General features: G+C 45.5%; 1 protein-coding gene across 1 annotated transcript; it reads right to left on the bottom strand.

Moving 5' to 3' along the window:
* Positions 1 to 5,775: 5,775 nt before the first annotated feature.
* LOC116522351 (mitochondrial inner membrane protein OXA1L-like) lies at positions 5,776 to 17,897 on the bottom strand. Its single transcript, XM_032237229.1, has 10 exons — positions 17,677 to 17,897; positions 14,752 to 14,892; positions 14,460 to 14,649; positions 13,142 to 13,285; positions 12,498 to 12,583; positions 12,251 to 12,415; positions 10,695 to 10,799; positions 8,593 to 8,755; positions 7,785 to 7,865; positions 5,776 to 6,008 (listed from the first exon to the last, which is right to left on the bottom strand). Exons 1-10 carry the CDS (start codon positions 17,734 to 17,736, stop codon positions 5,929 to 5,931), a joined length of 1,215 nt encoding a protein of 404 aa, XP_032093120.1. The 5' UTR covers positions 17,737 to 17,897; the 3' UTR covers positions 5,776 to 5,928.
* Between the last annotated feature and the right edge of the window lie 460 nt (positions 17,898 to 18,357).

The following is an 18,357-nucleotide window of genomic DNA, read 5'->3' as shown; positions in this document are numbered from 1 at the left end:
GGCTTGCTGTCTGAGGAGGTTTGTTATGGAGGCGGGTTAGTTTTTTTGGCGGGTTCGAGGAACGGAGCTGAGGAAAGTTACTGCCTCTTGGCACAACTGGTCAAGCGGAACAGTTGCCGCCACACTTTTCCTGAATTTTATTTTATTTATTTTTGCCTGCGGAAAAGTGATTGTGAGGAGAAAGGAGGTAATGGGAGGGAGTCCGCCTTTTGAAAAGAGCAGATGGTGAGAGAAAGACTGGGAACAATATATATATCAGATAAAAATACAGAATGAATTCTGGGAGTTGAAGTCCTGTTGGAGGAAACGTCCCTCTGGGTTCAGTTCTGTAGGAAGTTAGCACCCACCCCTCTCCTAGAAAAAATGAAATATTTTAGGAAATATTAAAAGGGCAGAATATTTCCCCTAAAAAGAGAAGTAGAAACAGGCAAAAACGCAGCCCCTGCCCCCTTTTGTCAAGGAGCCATTAAGGCCTGAGCCAGTCTATTCTACATAACAAAGATCTATCCCATTTCATTGCCCTTCATTACCCCACCCGCTAAGTTTCAATCAAACTTAGCACACAGACAACCTACTAGCTATGACCTCTGAGAGCAACCAATCAGGATACTCTTCCTGTGCCCCAGGAAGTTCAAAGCCCAGGAGAGGATATAAAACTCAGACTTTCCCAGCATCTTTGCCCTTTTTCTGCCCAGGAGCTCAAGCCATGTGATCCTGTCTACCATTAAACCATCTTTCCAAACAGCCTCCGTGCTTCCAGTGTCTTTTTCCCTACTTGGAACTGAACCCAGGTGGATATTCTAGAAGTTTCAAGAAGTTTCAAGTGGGGAGAAAGACACTGGAAACATGGAGGCTGCTTGGAAGGATGGTTGAATGAGTCTGAGTCTGAGTAGTTTATTTATATGCCACCCTTTTCCCTGGGGGGACTCAGGGCGGCTTACAACTCGAAGGGGAGGGAAAACAAACAATTAACACATAAGACAGTACATCATTAAAAGCATAACATTCATACTATTCGGGTGGGTTACAGTCTTTAGCCCCAGGCCTGACGGGAGAGCCAGATATTAAGGGCTGTGCGGAAGGTCTGGAGGGTGGTGAGGGTACGAATCTCCACGGGGAGATTGTTCCATAGGGTCAGAGCTGCCACCGAGAAGGCCCTCCTCCGCGTGGTTGCCAGTCGACATTGACCGGCAGATGGAACTCGGAGGAGGCCTAATCTATGGGATCTAATTGGTCGAGTGGAGGTGATTGGCAGTAGGCAGTCTCTCAAGTACCCAGATCCACTACCATGAAGGGCTTTGTAGGTGACAAGTAGCACCTTGAAGCGTACCCGGAGACCGACAGGTAGCCAGTGCAGCTCACGGAGGATAGGTGTTATGTGGGTGAAGCGAGGTGCACCCACAATCGCTCGCGCGGCTGCATTCTGGACTAGCTGAAGTCGCCGGATACTCTTCAAGGGCAGCCCCATGTAGAGCACATTGCAGTACTCCAGCCTAGAGGTCACAAGGGCACGAGTGAATGGTGAAGCAGAACCACCAAGCAGTGATTCTGGGTAGCTGAGCACCTGGTTTGATGAGCACATGAGTTGGGGTTTTATTAATCTTGTTTATCAAATGTAATTAATGCTAGATGCTGGCTTTCTTGGGGGTTTTCCATCCTGTCTTGAATGGATGACCAAATCTGCATTTCTAAAAGCTGGCTCCTTAGTTCCTACTTGGTCAGTGGGGAAGCCAGATTCACTTAACAACGGTATTACTGACTTAATTGCAGTGATTTGCTTAACAACTAGCAAGAAAGGTCATAAGATGGGGCAAAACTGTTTTGCTTAGCAACAGAAATTTGGGGCTAAATTAAGTCAAGGACTACCTGTATTCAGAAAATGCCTAATTTGATTATGCTGGTGTTTCGACCACCCTCCACCCAGCAAAAGAGAAAATTCTTCACCACATTCATTTATTTAAAAAAATTGAATCTGTGGTCAGGTGATTCCTGTGGTGGGGTTAGAGGGGAGCATACCTCACAGCGTGGCATACCTGGAGGGGAGCAGTGCTGAAGTAGAGTGCCTGGCCCACAGCATGGGCTTTGTGGTGTAACCCTATGTATGTTGCCTGCTGGAGACTTATCTGTAAGAATGTGACACAAAACTACTTCCTTATAGATGTTGGCCATTGTGTTAGCTATTTTTGGTATAGGGATAGATTTGTAGTGGGTGCTTCATTGTTTTTAAAAAAATGGTTTTTTGTAGACTCCAAGTCTTGAACAGCCAAAAATGAATACAGCAAAAAAAGCAAAAACAGATAGTGGAACATCATTCCAAGAGGCCTGGACAGAGTTATATGGAGTCATTGAACGCAATGGGAACGCCTTATGTATTCTGTGTTACGAAAGTGTTGCGTGTTGCACATCAAGTGTCAGGCGGCACTTTGAAGCCAACCACAAAAGTGTTGTTAAACTTAGTGAAAATGAAAGAAGAGAGTTTCTTAAAGGCAGTTTTCAAATTTCACTGTGCTTAGCAAAACACAGTAAGCCCCTTTCTGATGGGGATATTATCAAAACAGCCATGTTGTCTGGGAGTAATTTCCTTTTTCATGATTTCCCAAACAAGGATAAAATTATTCAACGCATCTCTGAGATGCCACTAAGCAGGAATACTGTTGAAGATCGAGTCCAGTGCATGGCAAGTGATGTTAGTCAGCAGCTCACCACTGACTTACAAAAGGCAGTTTGTTACTCCATGTGCTTGGATGGAAGCAGAGATATAAATAATTTTGCAAGGCTAGCAGTAATTTTGCGTTATGCTGTTGGTGATGTCATGAGAGAAGAGCTGGTGAAACTGGTGTCATTGCCTGAAATAACACAAGGGATAGATATCTACAATGCTGTGATGGAGGCTTTTTTGGCACAAGACATACGACCAGAAAAAGTGGTTTCAATTACTAGTGATGGAGCACCTTCTATGGTGGAGGCAACATCTGGTTTCATACAGTTCTTTGTTAAAGAAATAAAACATCAAGTCATTCAGTTCCATTGTGTTATACATCAAGAAGCTCTTTGTGCCAGGGAAAGCAGCAAAAAATTTGACGAGGTCCTCAAAGATGTAACAAAAATGGTGAATTACATCATGGCTCATGCTCTGAATTTTCCACAGTTTCAAGCACTTCTTGAGGAGGTTCAGGCACAGTATAATGGTTTACTTATGTACGATAATGTCCGGTGGCTGAGCAGAGGACGAGTCCTGGAGATATTTGTAGCCTGCTTGAATGAAATTAAGCTGTTTATGAATGAAAAAGGGCAGGAATATCCACAGCTCACTGATATGGCCTGGCTTACCAACCTCATGTTTTTTACGGATTTTACACTACACTTCAATGTACTGTACAAACAACTACAAGATGTAGGGAAAACAGCAATAAGGATGTTTTGTGATATCAAAACATTTGAGGAAAAACTGCAGGTGTTTGAAAGTGACCTTGAAAGTGGGCAGCTGAAATATTTTCCAAATCTAAAAATGCATTTAGAAAATTCTACAACATTTGCATACGATCCTACAAGCCATCAGGAAATCTGCAGGGAATTTTCCAACATTGTAGCAGCTGCAAAGATGAATTTTAGTAACAGATTTTTACAGTTCCGTAAGATGGAGACAACCCTGTGTTTTCTTACTTCTCCAGATAAAGTCAAATTTGAAGAACTTGATCTTTCCTGCTTATACTGGTTGGATTTAGAAAATCTGGAAATGGAGATATTGGAATTTCAAGAAAGCTCTATCTGGAAAAACAAATTCTGTAACCTGCGTGAAACACTTGAGAAGATGGAAGGGATGACAGAGGGCAGAGTTGGTCCTGAAAATGAAATCCTTAAAGCGTGGAATTCTCTGCCAGTTACTTTTAAGTCAATGAAAGCACTTGGGATTGCTTTCCTTACTTTGTTTGGATCATCTTATGCTTGTGAGCAGCTGTTTTCAGCTTTGAACAATATCAAATCTAACACCAGAAACAGACTAACAGATGAGCTGAGTGCTGCATGTGTTGCTCTCAAACTTACGAAGTATGAGCCAAGGTTAGACAAATTATCAGCATGCATATAACAGCAAAAATCACCTTAACTGTTCACCTTTCAATAAAAAGTTGTTTTTTTTAGCACTGAAAACCCTGTTGTGGTTTTCTTTTAAGACAAAATATGTTAATGAATGAGTTGTTTTTTCTAAACTAAAACCTCAGTGTTCAGTTTAAGTTGCTGTGTTGGTACATTGCAATAAATAAGGGTTTGGGGTTGCAGTTTGGGGGAACAGTCTCAAAGGTTTGCCATCACTGGACTAGAGAATATTTGTATCAATGTGTATGTATATTGTGTGTATGTGTGTGTGATATGGTGCTGGTGTTGAGATTGTCAGAGTCTTGATGAAGAGGAAATAGACTCCATGTCAAACCTAGCAACTCAGTGACTAGGGTTTTTAATACAGTTCTCTCCCCCAGATATGGAGACCTAACTTCTTGATGGAGTACAATTTCCCCAAGTCAAGTTAGTTCACAATCTGGGGGGGTCCTCACAGCCAGGAAGACCTTTGTATTAACTTACCTCATGTGCCAGATGTGTTGTTCCCAATTCAAGAGACTCTGTTTATGGCCATTGATGACTTCATTATTTTCTGGATGGGCTTGAATGTATTCTATAGGGGGCTGACCTGGAAAGTTAGTAAGTTTACTTTATTGTCATTGCACCTTGTACAACAAAATTAAATACCATCTTCAGTGTACATCATACATAAAACAAAACACACATTCTATACAATTGAATTGAAAACCCCTGATATGGGCATTCATATTGCGCTATGAGGTAGAATTCAATATGATTACAGCCCTGGGATAGAAGCTGTTTTTTAGCCTATTTGTCCGTGTTTTTATTATCTTGTACCGTCTGCCCAATGGTAATAATTAAAAAAAAAGGGTGCCCAGGATGAGATGAAAGTTGTTGAAGATGAGCATTTGGAAGTTGTAGCTGCTCCAGAAGGTGGCAGTGTGTGCCGTTGGAGACTCCTGTCTGGTAAAGTGGACATGCTGCAGATCCCTTTTGCGAAACTGTCATTTAGAGAATCTAGAACATGTGTCTTGTCTGTCCTGTGAAATAGTCTGTCAGGATGGCTTTTCCTTTTGTAAGCCCTTTAAAATCCAACTCTTCCATTAGACATAAGGACAGAATAGTAATTGGAGCGTGGTCTCTGTTATTTATTGCATTACTTGAGAAATTGATTATATTTGCATGCCATCTTTGTTGTTTTACTTTTATGTTGTTTCTTGCTTTGCTCAAATTGGCAGCCATCTGCACTTACAAAATAAACAAATAGCCCTACAATCCACTAATGCCAATGTGGGATTTCTTGTTATGGCAGACCAACCATCTGATCAGCCACAGGGTGGACAATATCAACTGGATATAATTATGTGATCATCTTTTTAAGGTGCGTTGATGGTGACTTGTATGATACATGCTATAGAGCTGAGGTGGTGCAGTGGTTAGAGTGCAGCACTGCAGCAGACTGCTAGCTGAAGTTCAGCAGATCAAATCTCACCGGGTCAAGGTTGACTCAGCCTTCCGAGGTGGGTAAAATGACCCAGATTGTTAAGGGCAAATGGGCTGACTCTGTAAACTGCTTAGAGAGGGCTGTAAAAGCACTACAAAGTGGTGTATAAGTGCTATTGCTATTTTCTAATCTCATGCTCCTGTTACACTGACCTTTTCTTTTTGCAAAGTATTAACGGATTGGATTTGGAAGCATTTGTTAATTGAAAGCATAATTTTATGTAATAAATTTACAGACACATTTACACATATGCTCTCAGAGCAAATGGAGAACCAAATTAATAGTTTAAAGTAGGGGATAAGGGAGATGGGAGAACATTTTTTGCCTTGAATACAGCTCGGCGGCATTCACCCTAATTCTCTTTTTTGTGGTGATGGCTTGCTCGGATGCTGTGTGGTTCTCTGGGAAAAGGTTTGCTGGAGTGACCCTGTGAATAAAAGAAAGCACAAGAATAAAACTGTTTTTTTTTCCCCAAAGCGAAAACCACTTTGTACTTTCTGAAACTCACATTTACAAAACAAGATATTTTAAAAGATATCTGTAGGTAGACTTTTCTTAATGTATTTTTGCATCTGGGATTTAGGGACTTGCTACCTCCAGACTAGGCTGGAGCAATTCAGGTTGATGGACACCTGTTTTAAAGGTAAAGGTTCCCCTCGCACATATGTGCTAGTTGTTCCCGATTCTAGGGGGCGATGCTCATCTCCATTTCAAAGCCGAAGAGCCAGCGCTGTCCAAAGACGTCTTCGTGGTCATGTGGCCAGCATGAATAAACGCTGGAGGAGCAAGGAATGCTGTTACCTTCCTACCAAATATGGTCCCTATTTTTCTACTTGCATTTTTACGTGCTTTCGAACTGCTAGGTGGGCAGAAGCTGGGACAAGTAACGGGAGCTCACTGTTATGCGGCACTAGGGATTTGAACCACCGACCTTTCCGATCGACAAGCTCAGCGTCTTAGCCACTGAGCCACCACGCCCCTGTTTTACAAAGGTGTTATAAGTGTTATACACCTGTTTTACAAAGGTGTTATAAGGGAATTTAAAACAGGACAGTTGTGCTGATAGAAATAGACATTTTATTTGTATTAGCACAACTGTCCTGTTCTAAATTCCCTTAGCGCTGTTTTATTTTTTAATAAAACACTAGTCTTGCCCAGTGGGGTGTTAGATCCCTGCTGTTTTGACTGTCTAGTTCTGTAATTTTTTTCCTCCCCATCTTGTTTAAGGGACACAGAATAAATGAAAGTAAAAAAACTAGCTTCCTTTTTCCTATTGGATTTATTTTAACTGAAATACTGGGGTGGGGAGGGTGGAAGGACTATTTCTTTGGATGCTGCTGAACTACCATATTTTTCTGCGTATAAGACGCACCTTAGTTTCTGGGGAGGGTGGAAGGACTATTTCTTTGGATGCTGCTGAACTACCATATTTTTCTGCGTATAAGACGCACCTTAGTTTCTGGGGAGGAAAGTAAGAAAAAAAATTCTGCTGCTGCCTACCAGCATCCATGGTATTCAGCTGACACACGTTAACAAGGTCAGCCAATGAATAGGCATAGCAACTAAATCAGCCAATGAGGGTTATTTGGACGCTGAAATTTGCTGTATGAGCAATGAGGAGACGGGAAGGAGCCTGGCTTAGCCAAGAACTGAAAGTGAAACTGCTTGTGTTTTGCTTGTATTTATTGCAACCTTGGAAAACCTGCTTTTGGTAATGTATATTATTATTATTTTGAATCCTGTTGAATCAGTTACTGTGCTTTCTGAATGTGATTGCTGCTGCTAACTCTGTCCAGCCAGGTCAGCTTCAGCACTTATTACAGCCTGATTCAGCACAGCTGATAGGCGGGTGGATCGGACTGACGGAACACCCCCAATCAGTTGTTCCAGGCTGCAGGGGTCGCCACAGACCATCGCTGCCTCCATGCCTCATGTTTCTTGGCCTCTGGTGGGGGTGGGTGGGGCTACATCCGGTGTATAAGACACACCCAAATTTTTACCCTCTCTTTTGGTGGGGAAGGTGCGTCTTATATGCCAAAATACGGTACATCTCCCAGCATCCTATACCAGGACTGGCGATGTCAGCAGTTTTTGAAATACGTGAGTTCAGCAACATCTGGAGGATCAGACATTCTCTTTCTGAAACAAAATCCAAAGCATTGGTGATCCTGGATGGCAGCAAAGAAAAGCGAAAGAGGCTTGCCTTTATGCGTTGAATCCGCTTGCTTTTTGAAGTACTTCTTTCTTTCGTCTAACTGATGAGCCATCTGGACGTTTTGCCATCCTGGGACGAGATAAGAGCAAGAGGCAGCTATAACCTTACACGACCACATGAATCTAGCCAGCCCATCCCTGCCTGTTGTGGCCCGCCAGCAGCCAATGGAGCTGGCAGCAGATTCTGACAGTGAGGAGGTTGGGGAGGAACATGGGCCAGTCCTGGAGTCTGGGGAAGGCTGGGACGAGGGCTCTGCGTCGGAGGCAGAGGGGGGGGGGCAGGGCCATCTGACAGATATCAGCTACCTTCGGAGTCGGAGATAAGTGGGGCTAAAGAACAGTTGGAGTCTGTTCCCGATGTGCACATGCGCAGAGTTGCCAGCAGAAGGGAACAGCTAAAGTACAATGGCGAACTTGGGAGTAAAAGCACAAGGGGACGCTGAATGGCCCCTCCCACAGGAAACAGGAGCGTAAGGGGAGTGGAGTTTGCGGGAGACAAAATTAGTTTGCTTATTAGTGCGAAGATTTGTTTATCTGAGAGGCTCCTTGCCAAGTATTTCCTTGTACAGCGTTGTGCCTGGAAGCTCTCTGCCTGGCAACTATCCAAGGACTGATAAGGTCGGTGTTTGCAATTCACCTTTGAAAGACTGTTTGCTGGGACTTTGCTGGATGTGAATGCTAAGAATTTACATTAGCCAAAGAAAAAGGTTTTTTTTTTGGGGACAAGGAGTCTGTTTTTGCGATTTGGTGAGGCCTAGGTCAGAAGAGTGCCTTCAAGCCTTTTTCTCTCAACTCACCTTCCTTGATGCTCTTCAGGAAATCTTCCTGGGCTGGTAAACTCTGAGGATTATGTTCCAGACTCTTGGGGATGTGAAAAAAAGCACGAGCGGCCGGTAAACGGAATAGTAATATTTGCATAATGGAGAATAAGTTGGATGTCAGCCAGTAGGTAAAGATAGCCTGCATGGGAGAAAGAGGGCATGGGACATCAGGTGATTTGACGGGTTCTAGGTTTGCTTCACTCTTTCACCCACTGATGACGTCATCTAGCCTGGTATAGAAACGTCTGAAGGAAAAACCAAGAATCCAACAGTTCAATGCTGACTAAGTATATCCTTTACTACTGAAATTAGGTGACCTCTCCCTGCACCACTGCAACACCGAAATGATAGAGGGGATGCAGTCCTTCCTTATATGGACTAGACCAGGGGTCTGCAACCTGAAACACTCAAAGAGACATTTGGATCCGTTTCCCACAGGGGAAAAAAAACCACCGGGAGCCACAAAACCTGGGTGGGTGTGGCCAACTTGATGTCACTCACTCCCACCCAGTAACATGACCCCCTATAAATCTGATTAATACATAAAACTAACAGCTTTCAAAGAATGGAGTTGAGACCAGAATTATTTCTACTAGGGATCACAGAAGAAAAATATGGCCAAGGTGGACTATATTTTAATGCTGCCTATTTTAACAGCGGCATGATGGTTTTCACACAAAAATGGAAAAATAAAGAGATTCCCTCGGAACAAGAAATGATAAAGAAGATGCCGAAGTGCGCAGAAATGGACAGATTGACTCTTAGAGCTCAAAGGCAAGGGTGAGATGGAATATCACGGAATCTTGGACAAATGGTACCGATGATTAGAAACGAGGGGAAAAGACAGGGACAGAAAAAACAAGACAAGAATTGGAAAATATGGTATTAAGAATGTGTGTGTCAGGCCTGAAGCCATATTCCCTTTGGATCTTTAGCCTGCCACACTTTCTATTATTATACTATGCCTTTTTTATTGTGGGAAAATGGGAGGGGGGATTGTACGGCGTTAGATGCTATATAGCAAAACAAAATTCCTTCTAGAAAGCCAAGGTCATCCTTTGTCTCTGCACCTCTGCATCTGACTGGAACTGGATGGGTGGAACTGCCAGCATGGCAGTGGAAGATTAGACCATGTAGTGGGTTTGTGGGTGTGGGGCAAGATCTTGAACTTTTAACTGGGTGGGGAAAACGGATGCTTTCACATTCGGGTTTTCCCAGAAGTGCCAACGTGGCTCTCTTAATAAATTGGAACTTTGAGCAATACTTTGCCTTGGATTCTGATTTTATTTTGGATGCTATTTGGAACCCTGACAGTGTGATAGGTAGGAATAGGATATGTACCGTATTGGAGTATAAGACGCACTGGGGTACAAGACACAGCAAGGTTTTAAAGAGGAAAAAAAAAGTTTTTGCACTCTGCAAACCTTCCCAGAATGTCCCCCCCCCCCCAAAGGCATGAATAGCCTTTAGGGAGCTTGTAGAGTGTTTCGGGGAGGGGGGCACAAAATGAGCAAAAAACAGCCTGGTTTTTTTTTTTTTTGCAAAAACTGGCCCATTTTTTGTTAAAAGAAGAGCATAGATAACCTTTAGGAAGTTTATAGAGTACTCCTGGAGGCTGGGTTAAAATTGAGCAAAACATGGGTCGTTTTTTGCTCATTTCTGCCCTCCCCAACTCCCAGGAGCTCTCTAAAAGCTTCCCAGAGGCTATGCACAGCCATTTTGGTGAAAGGGGGGGGGGTTTCGAGAGGCACAAAATGCTGTATTCAGTGTATAAGACGCACCCAGATTTTCAGCCTCTTTTTTGAGGGAAAAGTCTTATGCTCCGAAAAATACGGTACTTGTATGGTTAGTAATTCTATAAAAGAAAAGAACAATGGAGAGGTAATTTGACCGACTGCACAAATCTATGTAATGGATATAAAATGTAAATTGTTGTAAGAGCCAATCGCTATATGGAAATGTTTATGCCAGAAATCTTGCACTATGTCCAATGTTTTTAACGTTTATCTAATAAAAAACGTAAAAAAAAAAAAAATCTACCGGCTTTCCCTGTAGAACACCTCTCAAATGCCTCTTACCGTTGGAAAGGAAATGATGAAAGGAAGGAAGAGCACTGGCATCACCCGGAACATCTTTTTCATTAGCTCCAGGTTTGGGTTTGGAGGTCCTGATTGCATCCCAACCTGAAGAAGAAGAAGAAAAAAAAGAGAAATAGATAGGTGATATCCAGGCACCTTTGGTCAATTTTCAATTCTTCCTGCTTCACGTATCTGTCCCCAGTCCTCATTCCCATCATCACCAGGATGATTTTGACATTTAAATTTGCCTGCCAGGAAACAAGCGGGCCAAAGATCCAGCTAAAGCCAGGCTTCAGATAAATGGAGAGTCACTCAATCCTTAGCCAAGATCTGGCTAGATTTTTATATGGTGAGAAATGCTTTCTGTCAGTATATACGAAATTATAATTAGAACTGCAGAAAAAAAACAATTGCTATCAACCTGCCTTCCATTGAGGACCTGTATACTGCACAAGTCAAAAAGGGCTGTGAAAATAACTACAGACCCCTCGCATCCTGAACATAAATTGTTTCACCTGCTACCCTCAAAATGATGTTATAGGACACTGCACACCAGAACAACTAGACACGACAGTTTCCCCCCAAATGCCATCATTCTGCTTAACAACTAATTCCCACAACACTGTCAAATAATTTACTAAGATTGTATTAGTATTATTTTTCTCTTCCTTCCTAGTATCTATCTCTTCCCACTTATGCCTATAACCATGTTGCTTGTATCTTTCAATTTATATTATTTGTATTTGTTTCCTAATACGATTTGACAGCTTATTAGTAACCTTGACTATCACAAAGTGTTGTATCTTTTTATTCTTGATGAATGTATTTTATTCTCCTTATGTACACTGACAGCATATGCACCAGGGACAAATTCCTTGTGTGTCCAATCCCACTTGACCAATAAAGAATTCTATTCTATTCTATTCTATTCTGGAATATCCATAACAAGAAATCAGCCAATGGGAACTGTTTGGTGACTGAGACGCAGGATTTGTTGTGAGCCATATGAGATGGCTCGAAGCCTGGGCGTGGCTTAGCTTAACTGTTCTGTGTATACAAGAGTTTGTTTGTCCTTGCATGATGGTTCTGGCTTCTTGTTCTTATACTAGCTACTTCTCCTCTACCATGTTGCAAGAGCTGCATGGGTATTGTATACATGCATCATGTCTTATATTATTGGATATAAAGACGTTTCTTCTATAAATGAATCCTGAATTATTTGCTTGTCTGCTGACTGGATAGCTACAAACTCTAACCCTTTCTCATGCCTGCCAAAATCGTGATGGGTGGAGGAAGAGATCTGGATGAACTCTTAAGTAATCGCTAAGCGGAAGCAAAATCTAACCAGACTTCGCTTTCAAATCGCCCAAATCTAGAACTCTCTGTTGCCTGGTGATCAGCGTAAAGTCACCCAGTCATTTTTCCTGCATGACTGGACTAGAACTCCTCGTAGCCTGGCGATTGGCCCAAAGTCATCCAGCCAGCTTTCATGCTTACGGTGGAACTAGAATTCCCAGCATCCCGGTTTCTGGCCTAGCACCATAACCAAGCCTTACCTCCATAACAATCCACATGGTGACCGTTGCCATCACGGGTAGTATGTAGTAAGGATCCGCGACGGTGAGATCAGTGAACCACCACAGTCCTCCCGTCTGCATGCTGGGCACGGGACACTCCGCCATTTTGCGCAGGGCGAAGAAGAAGGAGATGAAAATGGGCGCCTGAGACCGAGAAGGGAAGAAGAGGTCAAGCCAGGAAGCTGTGCACACGAAAACCAATTCCAAGCGTGCCGTAAAAGCTGACCTGGACAAAAGGCACAATTAATCCTCGTAGGGGGTTAACATTATGGGTTTTCTGGTAGTGTTCCAGATCCATGACGGCCTGTGAAACTGAGAGGAAAAGAGACAGGGTTAGGGTTAGTGTCAGATTGTGCACAGTGTGGCTATGTGATTCGACCCAGGAGCAAATACAGTAAACAGGTTTGTATTTAAATAGTGGTTTTATCTAGAAAGAATATATACATACACATACTTGAATCAGATCTCAAACAAATAGCAATTACATCACAAAGAGAGATATGCCCCAACAGGGCCTCTTCTTATTACAGGCTCTTAAAGGGATATCAGTCCCAAAACTTTGCTGACTCATTCCTAGCATTACATCATCGTAGCAGCTGGCCAGCTCTTAAATCATTACCCTGACACAGAAAATGTGATGTTAAGATACAATTAGACCTGTCTGGCCAGCATTGCTTACAAACACTTCCTGTTTGTGGTTCCTCCAGATCGTGGACTAAAATTCCTATCTCCCTCTACCACACCGCTGCATTTTAGAGGCACTTTGTCCTCCTTCAGCCTGACCTCACCTTAACGGCTGCAGTTGCAGACTTTGTTTAATCCCAAAGCTTTTGTTAATCCCGCTCAGGTTTGATCCCATTTTAAACTTACACAGTAGTCTGTTGCCTGCCTTCTTGGCTTCGCTGATTCTAGTAGTTAGCGCAGTAATCTGGGGCACGTGGTTGTTCAATTTGACCGCGTCTCGCTGGCTCTTTACAATGAGCGGGAAAACCAGACAGCGTATAAATACCGTCCCTGGAAATTGGGCAAAAGAATTGCATTATTTTGCAGGATGAAGACAAGCTTGCTGGTATCCACACAGACGTTCGGTCCGTCAAAGAGTTTATCTTAGAGATGCAGGAAGTCTTAATTCCATAGCTCAGGGGTTTCCAACCTTAAACACTCAAAGAGCCATTTGGACCCGTTTCAGTGGCGGGTTGCTCTTAATGTCGCTCCCGGTACGCTGCTCGCGGAGCCGGCGTCCTGTTTGTGCAACCCACCACTTCCGCGACACCCAGCTGCTTGTTGCGGCTCATGCAGGAGCCACATGCTGTGTGCGCCTGCACAATTGGCCGGTTGCTTTAAAAATAGGTGTAGAACGCGGGTGGGTGGGGCAAACGAGCCACCGCACTGGTACGTTGTCAGCTGCTCCTGGCTTCTACTGGTATGGCTGAACCAGACCGTACTCGGAGGAACCCACCACAATTCAATGTCACTCCCACCCAATCATATAGCAATAGCAGTAGACTTATATACCGCTTCATAGGCCTTTCAGGCCTCTCTAAGCGGTTTACAGAGAGTCAGCATATTGCCCCCAACAATCTGGGTCCTCATTTTACCCACCTCGGAAGGATGGAAGGCTGAGTCAACCCTGAGCCGGTGAGATTTGAACCGCTGACCTGCTGATCTAGCAGTAGCCTGCAGTGCTGCATTTAACCACTGCGCCACCTTGGCTCATATGACACCTTCCCCCCCCCCCACAGCCACGCCTATCCCGATTTTGTGGCTCCTGGTGTGGCTTCCTTTTCTGTGGGAAATAGATCTCTCTTTCTCTCTTGTTTACCCTTGTTTCTTAGCTGTTCCCTTCTCCTGACAGCTCTGCGCATGCGCACCCTGGGAACAGGCTCCAGCTGTTCTTCTGCCCCACTTATCTCCGACTCTGAAGGCAGCTGATAACTGTCAGACAGCCCTGGCCCCATCTCTGCCTCCGACGCAGAGCCCTCATCAGAGCCTTCCCCAGACTCCAGGACTGGCCGACGTTCCTCCCCAACCTCCTCACTGTCTGACTCTGCCGCCAGGTACTGGAGGGCCACAACAGGTGGCCCCGCGGACTAGATCCGGCCCGATCCGGCCTTGAGTTTGATACCCCTGCTGCATAACAATGCCTTTCTGTTCCCATCTGCTTCGCTGCCCCACAAATCTTCTTTACCTGCCACAATGGCTCCCCACCAAGGCAGCCCCAAGTCCAAGTGGAACGATTCCAAAAACTTCAGGATGAGGCCCACTGGCGTGTTGCTATTCAGGCCCAGCTCAGCCAAAGTCGGCTCTTGCAAAACCCGTCCCAGCTCCTCTAACGGGAGGACTTCCTCCAGAGGCGAGGAGGATACACCGTGAGTAACCTGGAAGGCACCAATGAAACGTTCAGCGGGTCACGGGTGCAAAACGTTAACTCTTCCCAAATCCCAAAGTTTTGGAGGGTGAAGTTTCCTTTTCATCTGTACCTGGATGCCTGCTACGGCCGCCGTGCTCTGACATCGGATTGTGAGTCTCCAAGGAGCAAGAGGAAAACGTCGTCCCTTCAGCTGAGGGACAAAAGATGTGTTGGCCTGCGACCACCTCAGGGGAACCGTTGTTCTATGAACCTGCAAAGGAAGTGGGCAAAAACCACCCGAATAAACGTTTGTTTGTTTCTTTGTGTGTTTGTGTGTGTGAGAGAGATCCGGAACATCTAAAGCAGAAGAGTCAACTTGTAAAACAGCCACACGCTCGGGATGTGCGGCTGTTTTCCAGGCCCTTCATGGTTTTGCAACGTTCAGGGGAGCCTCCTCTTCTCTCCGCAAACCTCACTCCCTTCTAGCACTGATGATGCTACCTAGTCTGGTCGTGAAGGGTCTACAAGGAAACAACTAAGCTCAAAGAGAATCCAGGACCCCACAATCATCCTCCTCCTCTTCTCTGCAAACCGCACTCCCTTCTAACACTGATGGCGTTCCCTAGTCTGCTAATGAAATGTCTGCAAAGAGACAATTCAGTTCAGGGAGCACCAAGACCTGATAGTCCTTCTCATCTGTGCAAACCCCACCCCCTTCTAGCCCTGATGATATTCCCTAGTATGGTCATGAAACGTTGGCAAGGAATCAACCCAGCTCAGGGATCACCAACGACCCCACAATCCTCCTCATCAGAACAGAGCTGGAAGGGACCTTGGAGGTCTTCTAGTCCAGCCCCCTGCTCAAACAGGAGCCCCTGTACCATTTGGAAAACGTCTGCAATAAACCGGTCAAGCTTAAGAGAGCCCCTACCACTCCTTTCTAAATACTGATGATGTTCCATAGTGTGGTAATGAAACGTCTGTAAGAAAACGGCCAAACTCCGAGATCTCCAAGGACCCCACAGTCCTCCTCCTTCCTCTTCTCTACAAACGCCACTCCCTTCCAGCACTGATGATGTTCCCTAGTTGGGTCATGAAACAACCCAGCTCATAGATTGCCAATGCAATCCTCAGTTGCATTATAGCAATAGCAGTTAGACTTATATACCGCTTCATAGGGCTTTCAGCCCTCTCTAAGCGGTTTACAGAGTCAGCATATCGCCCCCAACAACAATCCGGGTCCTCATTTTACCCACCTCGGAAGGATGGAAGGCTGAGTCAACCCTGAGCCGGTGAGATTTGAACAGCCGAACTGCAGAACTGCAGTCAGCTGAAGTAGCCTGCAGTGCTGCATTTAACCACTGCGCCACCTTGGCTCTTAACAACAGAGGGATACAATCAAGATCAAGGGAGGTACTAATACCACTTTATAAAGCCTTAGTAAGGCCACACCTAGAGTACTGCATACAGTTTTGGCCACCACACTATAATAAAAAGATGTGGAGACTCTAGAAAGAGTGCAGAGAAGAGCAACCAGGATGATGAGGGGACTGGAGGCTCAAACATATGAAGAACAGTTGCAGGAACTTGGCTTGGCTAGTCTAGAGAAGAGAAGGACCAGGGGAGACATGATAGCAGTCTTCCAATATTTGAGGGGCTGCCCCAGAGAGGAGGGGATCAAGCTATTTTCCAAAGCACCTGAAGGCCAGACAAGGAATAATGGATGGAATCTGACCAAGGAGAGATTCAACCTGGAAATAAGGAGAAATTTCCTGACAGTGAGAACAATCAACCCATGGAACAGAAGTTGCCTTCGGAAGTTGTGGGAGCTTCATCCAGGGTGGCTTTCAAGAAGAGACATGGATTGTCATCTGTCAGAAACTGTCTAGCATCTCCCCGGGGGGTGGGTGGGTGTTGGACTAGATGACCTCCAAGGTCCCTTCCAACACTTGTTAATCTGTTCATGACACCACAGCCCTCTTCTAGCACTGCTGATGTTACCTAGTCTGGTCATGAAACGTCCTCCTTCTCAACTCCCTCCTAGCCCCGATGATGTTATCTAGTCAGAATCATCAGTTGGAAGGGACCTTGGAGGTCTTGTAGTCCAGCCCCCTGCTCAAGCAGGCGGTCCTATTAGTAAACCGTTTGAAAAACGTCTGCAACGAAATAATCCAGCTCAGAGAACTCCCAAGGACCCCACAATCCTCCACCTCTTCTCTGCAGACTCCACACACTTCCAGCACTGATGATGTTCCCTAGTCTGGTTATGAAACGCCTGCAAGGAAAGCAGCCAAACTCAGCCCCAAAGTTCCCACAATCCTCCTTCCTCTTCTCTGCAAACCCCACTCCCTTCTAACCCTGATGATGTTCCCTAGTCTGGTCGTGAAATGTCTGCAAGGAAACAAGCCAGCTCAGGGGGCACCAAGGACCCCACAATCCTCCTCATCAGAATAGAACTGGAAGGGACCTTGGAGGTCTTCTAGTCCAGCCCCCTGCTCAAGCAGGAGGTCCTATATAGTATACCATTTGGAAAACGTCTGCAAGGAAACCACTCAGCTCAGAGAACTCCCAAGGACCCCACAATCCTCTTTCTCCTCCTCATCTCTGCAAACTCCACTCCTTTCTAGCACTGATGTTGTTCCCTAGTCTGGTCAGGAAACGTCTGCAAGGAAGCAACCCAGCTCAGGGAGACCCCGAGGACCTCATTTGCAAAAAACAGGGAATGATGAACCTCAAGCAGGCCATTATTCCCTGTTTTCCAACCTTCCCTTGCAGGTCATCGCGAGGAAGTACAACGAACTGAGGGGAAACAAGCTAAGATGACACCCCCAGGCCCGGTTTGGGCCTAAGTCCAGGCTCTGAAGGGAGGAGGAGGCGGCTCTCGTCCTTGGGACTCCCTGCCCGACACCCGAGGAGACCGACGGTTAATTCCGTCCTGGGTCAACCGGGCATTTCGCCTTGCAAGGACGAGCAGCGGAGGCCTGAGGCGGGCCCGGCGGACTACATGTCCCGTCAACGCCAGGGGGCGCGTGACGTCACAGGACGTCATACCCACCTGTGCGTGGAGCCCCCCCGCCGCCATCCACGCTCGCCGCAGCGCCCCGAAAGCCGCCATGGTCTCGCTGGCTCGAGGACCGGCGGTCTCGTCACGTGACCGGAAAGGGACGCGAGGCTCTTCCCGAGGCCGCCGCGGCCATTTTGGTTACGGGCAACGCGGCTTTTCGTCTCCCGGGAGAGGCGCTCTCTAACGCTAAAGGTCCCTTTTCTCGCGATTTCCTCCTGAAGGATCCGGAGTTGACGACCGGAAAAAAATAAATAAAAATGAAATAACGACCCGGAGAGTGAAACGCCTTCTGGGAATAGGGCAAAGGTTAAGGAGACCTTATCCACCGTGGCCATATTTGTCACGGGTGCGTCGAGCCTTCCTTTTGACGGAGTGGAGCCATGTTTGTTGCCGGTCGATTAAAAACGGAAGTGGAAGCGCGGCCATATTTGTCGCGGGCAACGATGCCTCCGTAATAGGTTCGGGCAATCCCTCCCAGCCTAGCTAATATAGTACGTTTCAACCTTTGGCCATTTCGAGTCGTGGAGACTTCAACTCCCAGAATCCCTCAGCCTTACGCTTCTTAAAAGATTGGAAGAGCTTTACTGTGGCTCGTTTGGTTTCATTCTACCAAGTGGCCACGGTGGGGCGCTGTGGTACCCGTTACTTCCTCGTTATTGGTGCTAAATTAGG

This window comes from Thamnophis elegans, chromosome Z (assembly GCF_009769535.1).
Source record: "Thamnophis elegans isolate rThaEle1 chromosome Z, rThaEle1.pri, whole genome shotgun sequence".
Classification (NCBI taxonomy): domain Eukaryota; kingdom Metazoa; phylum Chordata; class Lepidosauria; order Squamata; family Colubridae; genus Thamnophis; species Thamnophis elegans.
The sequence above is the reverse complement of the archived record's forward strand: the minus strand, read 5'-3'. Positions and strand labels throughout refer to the sequence as shown.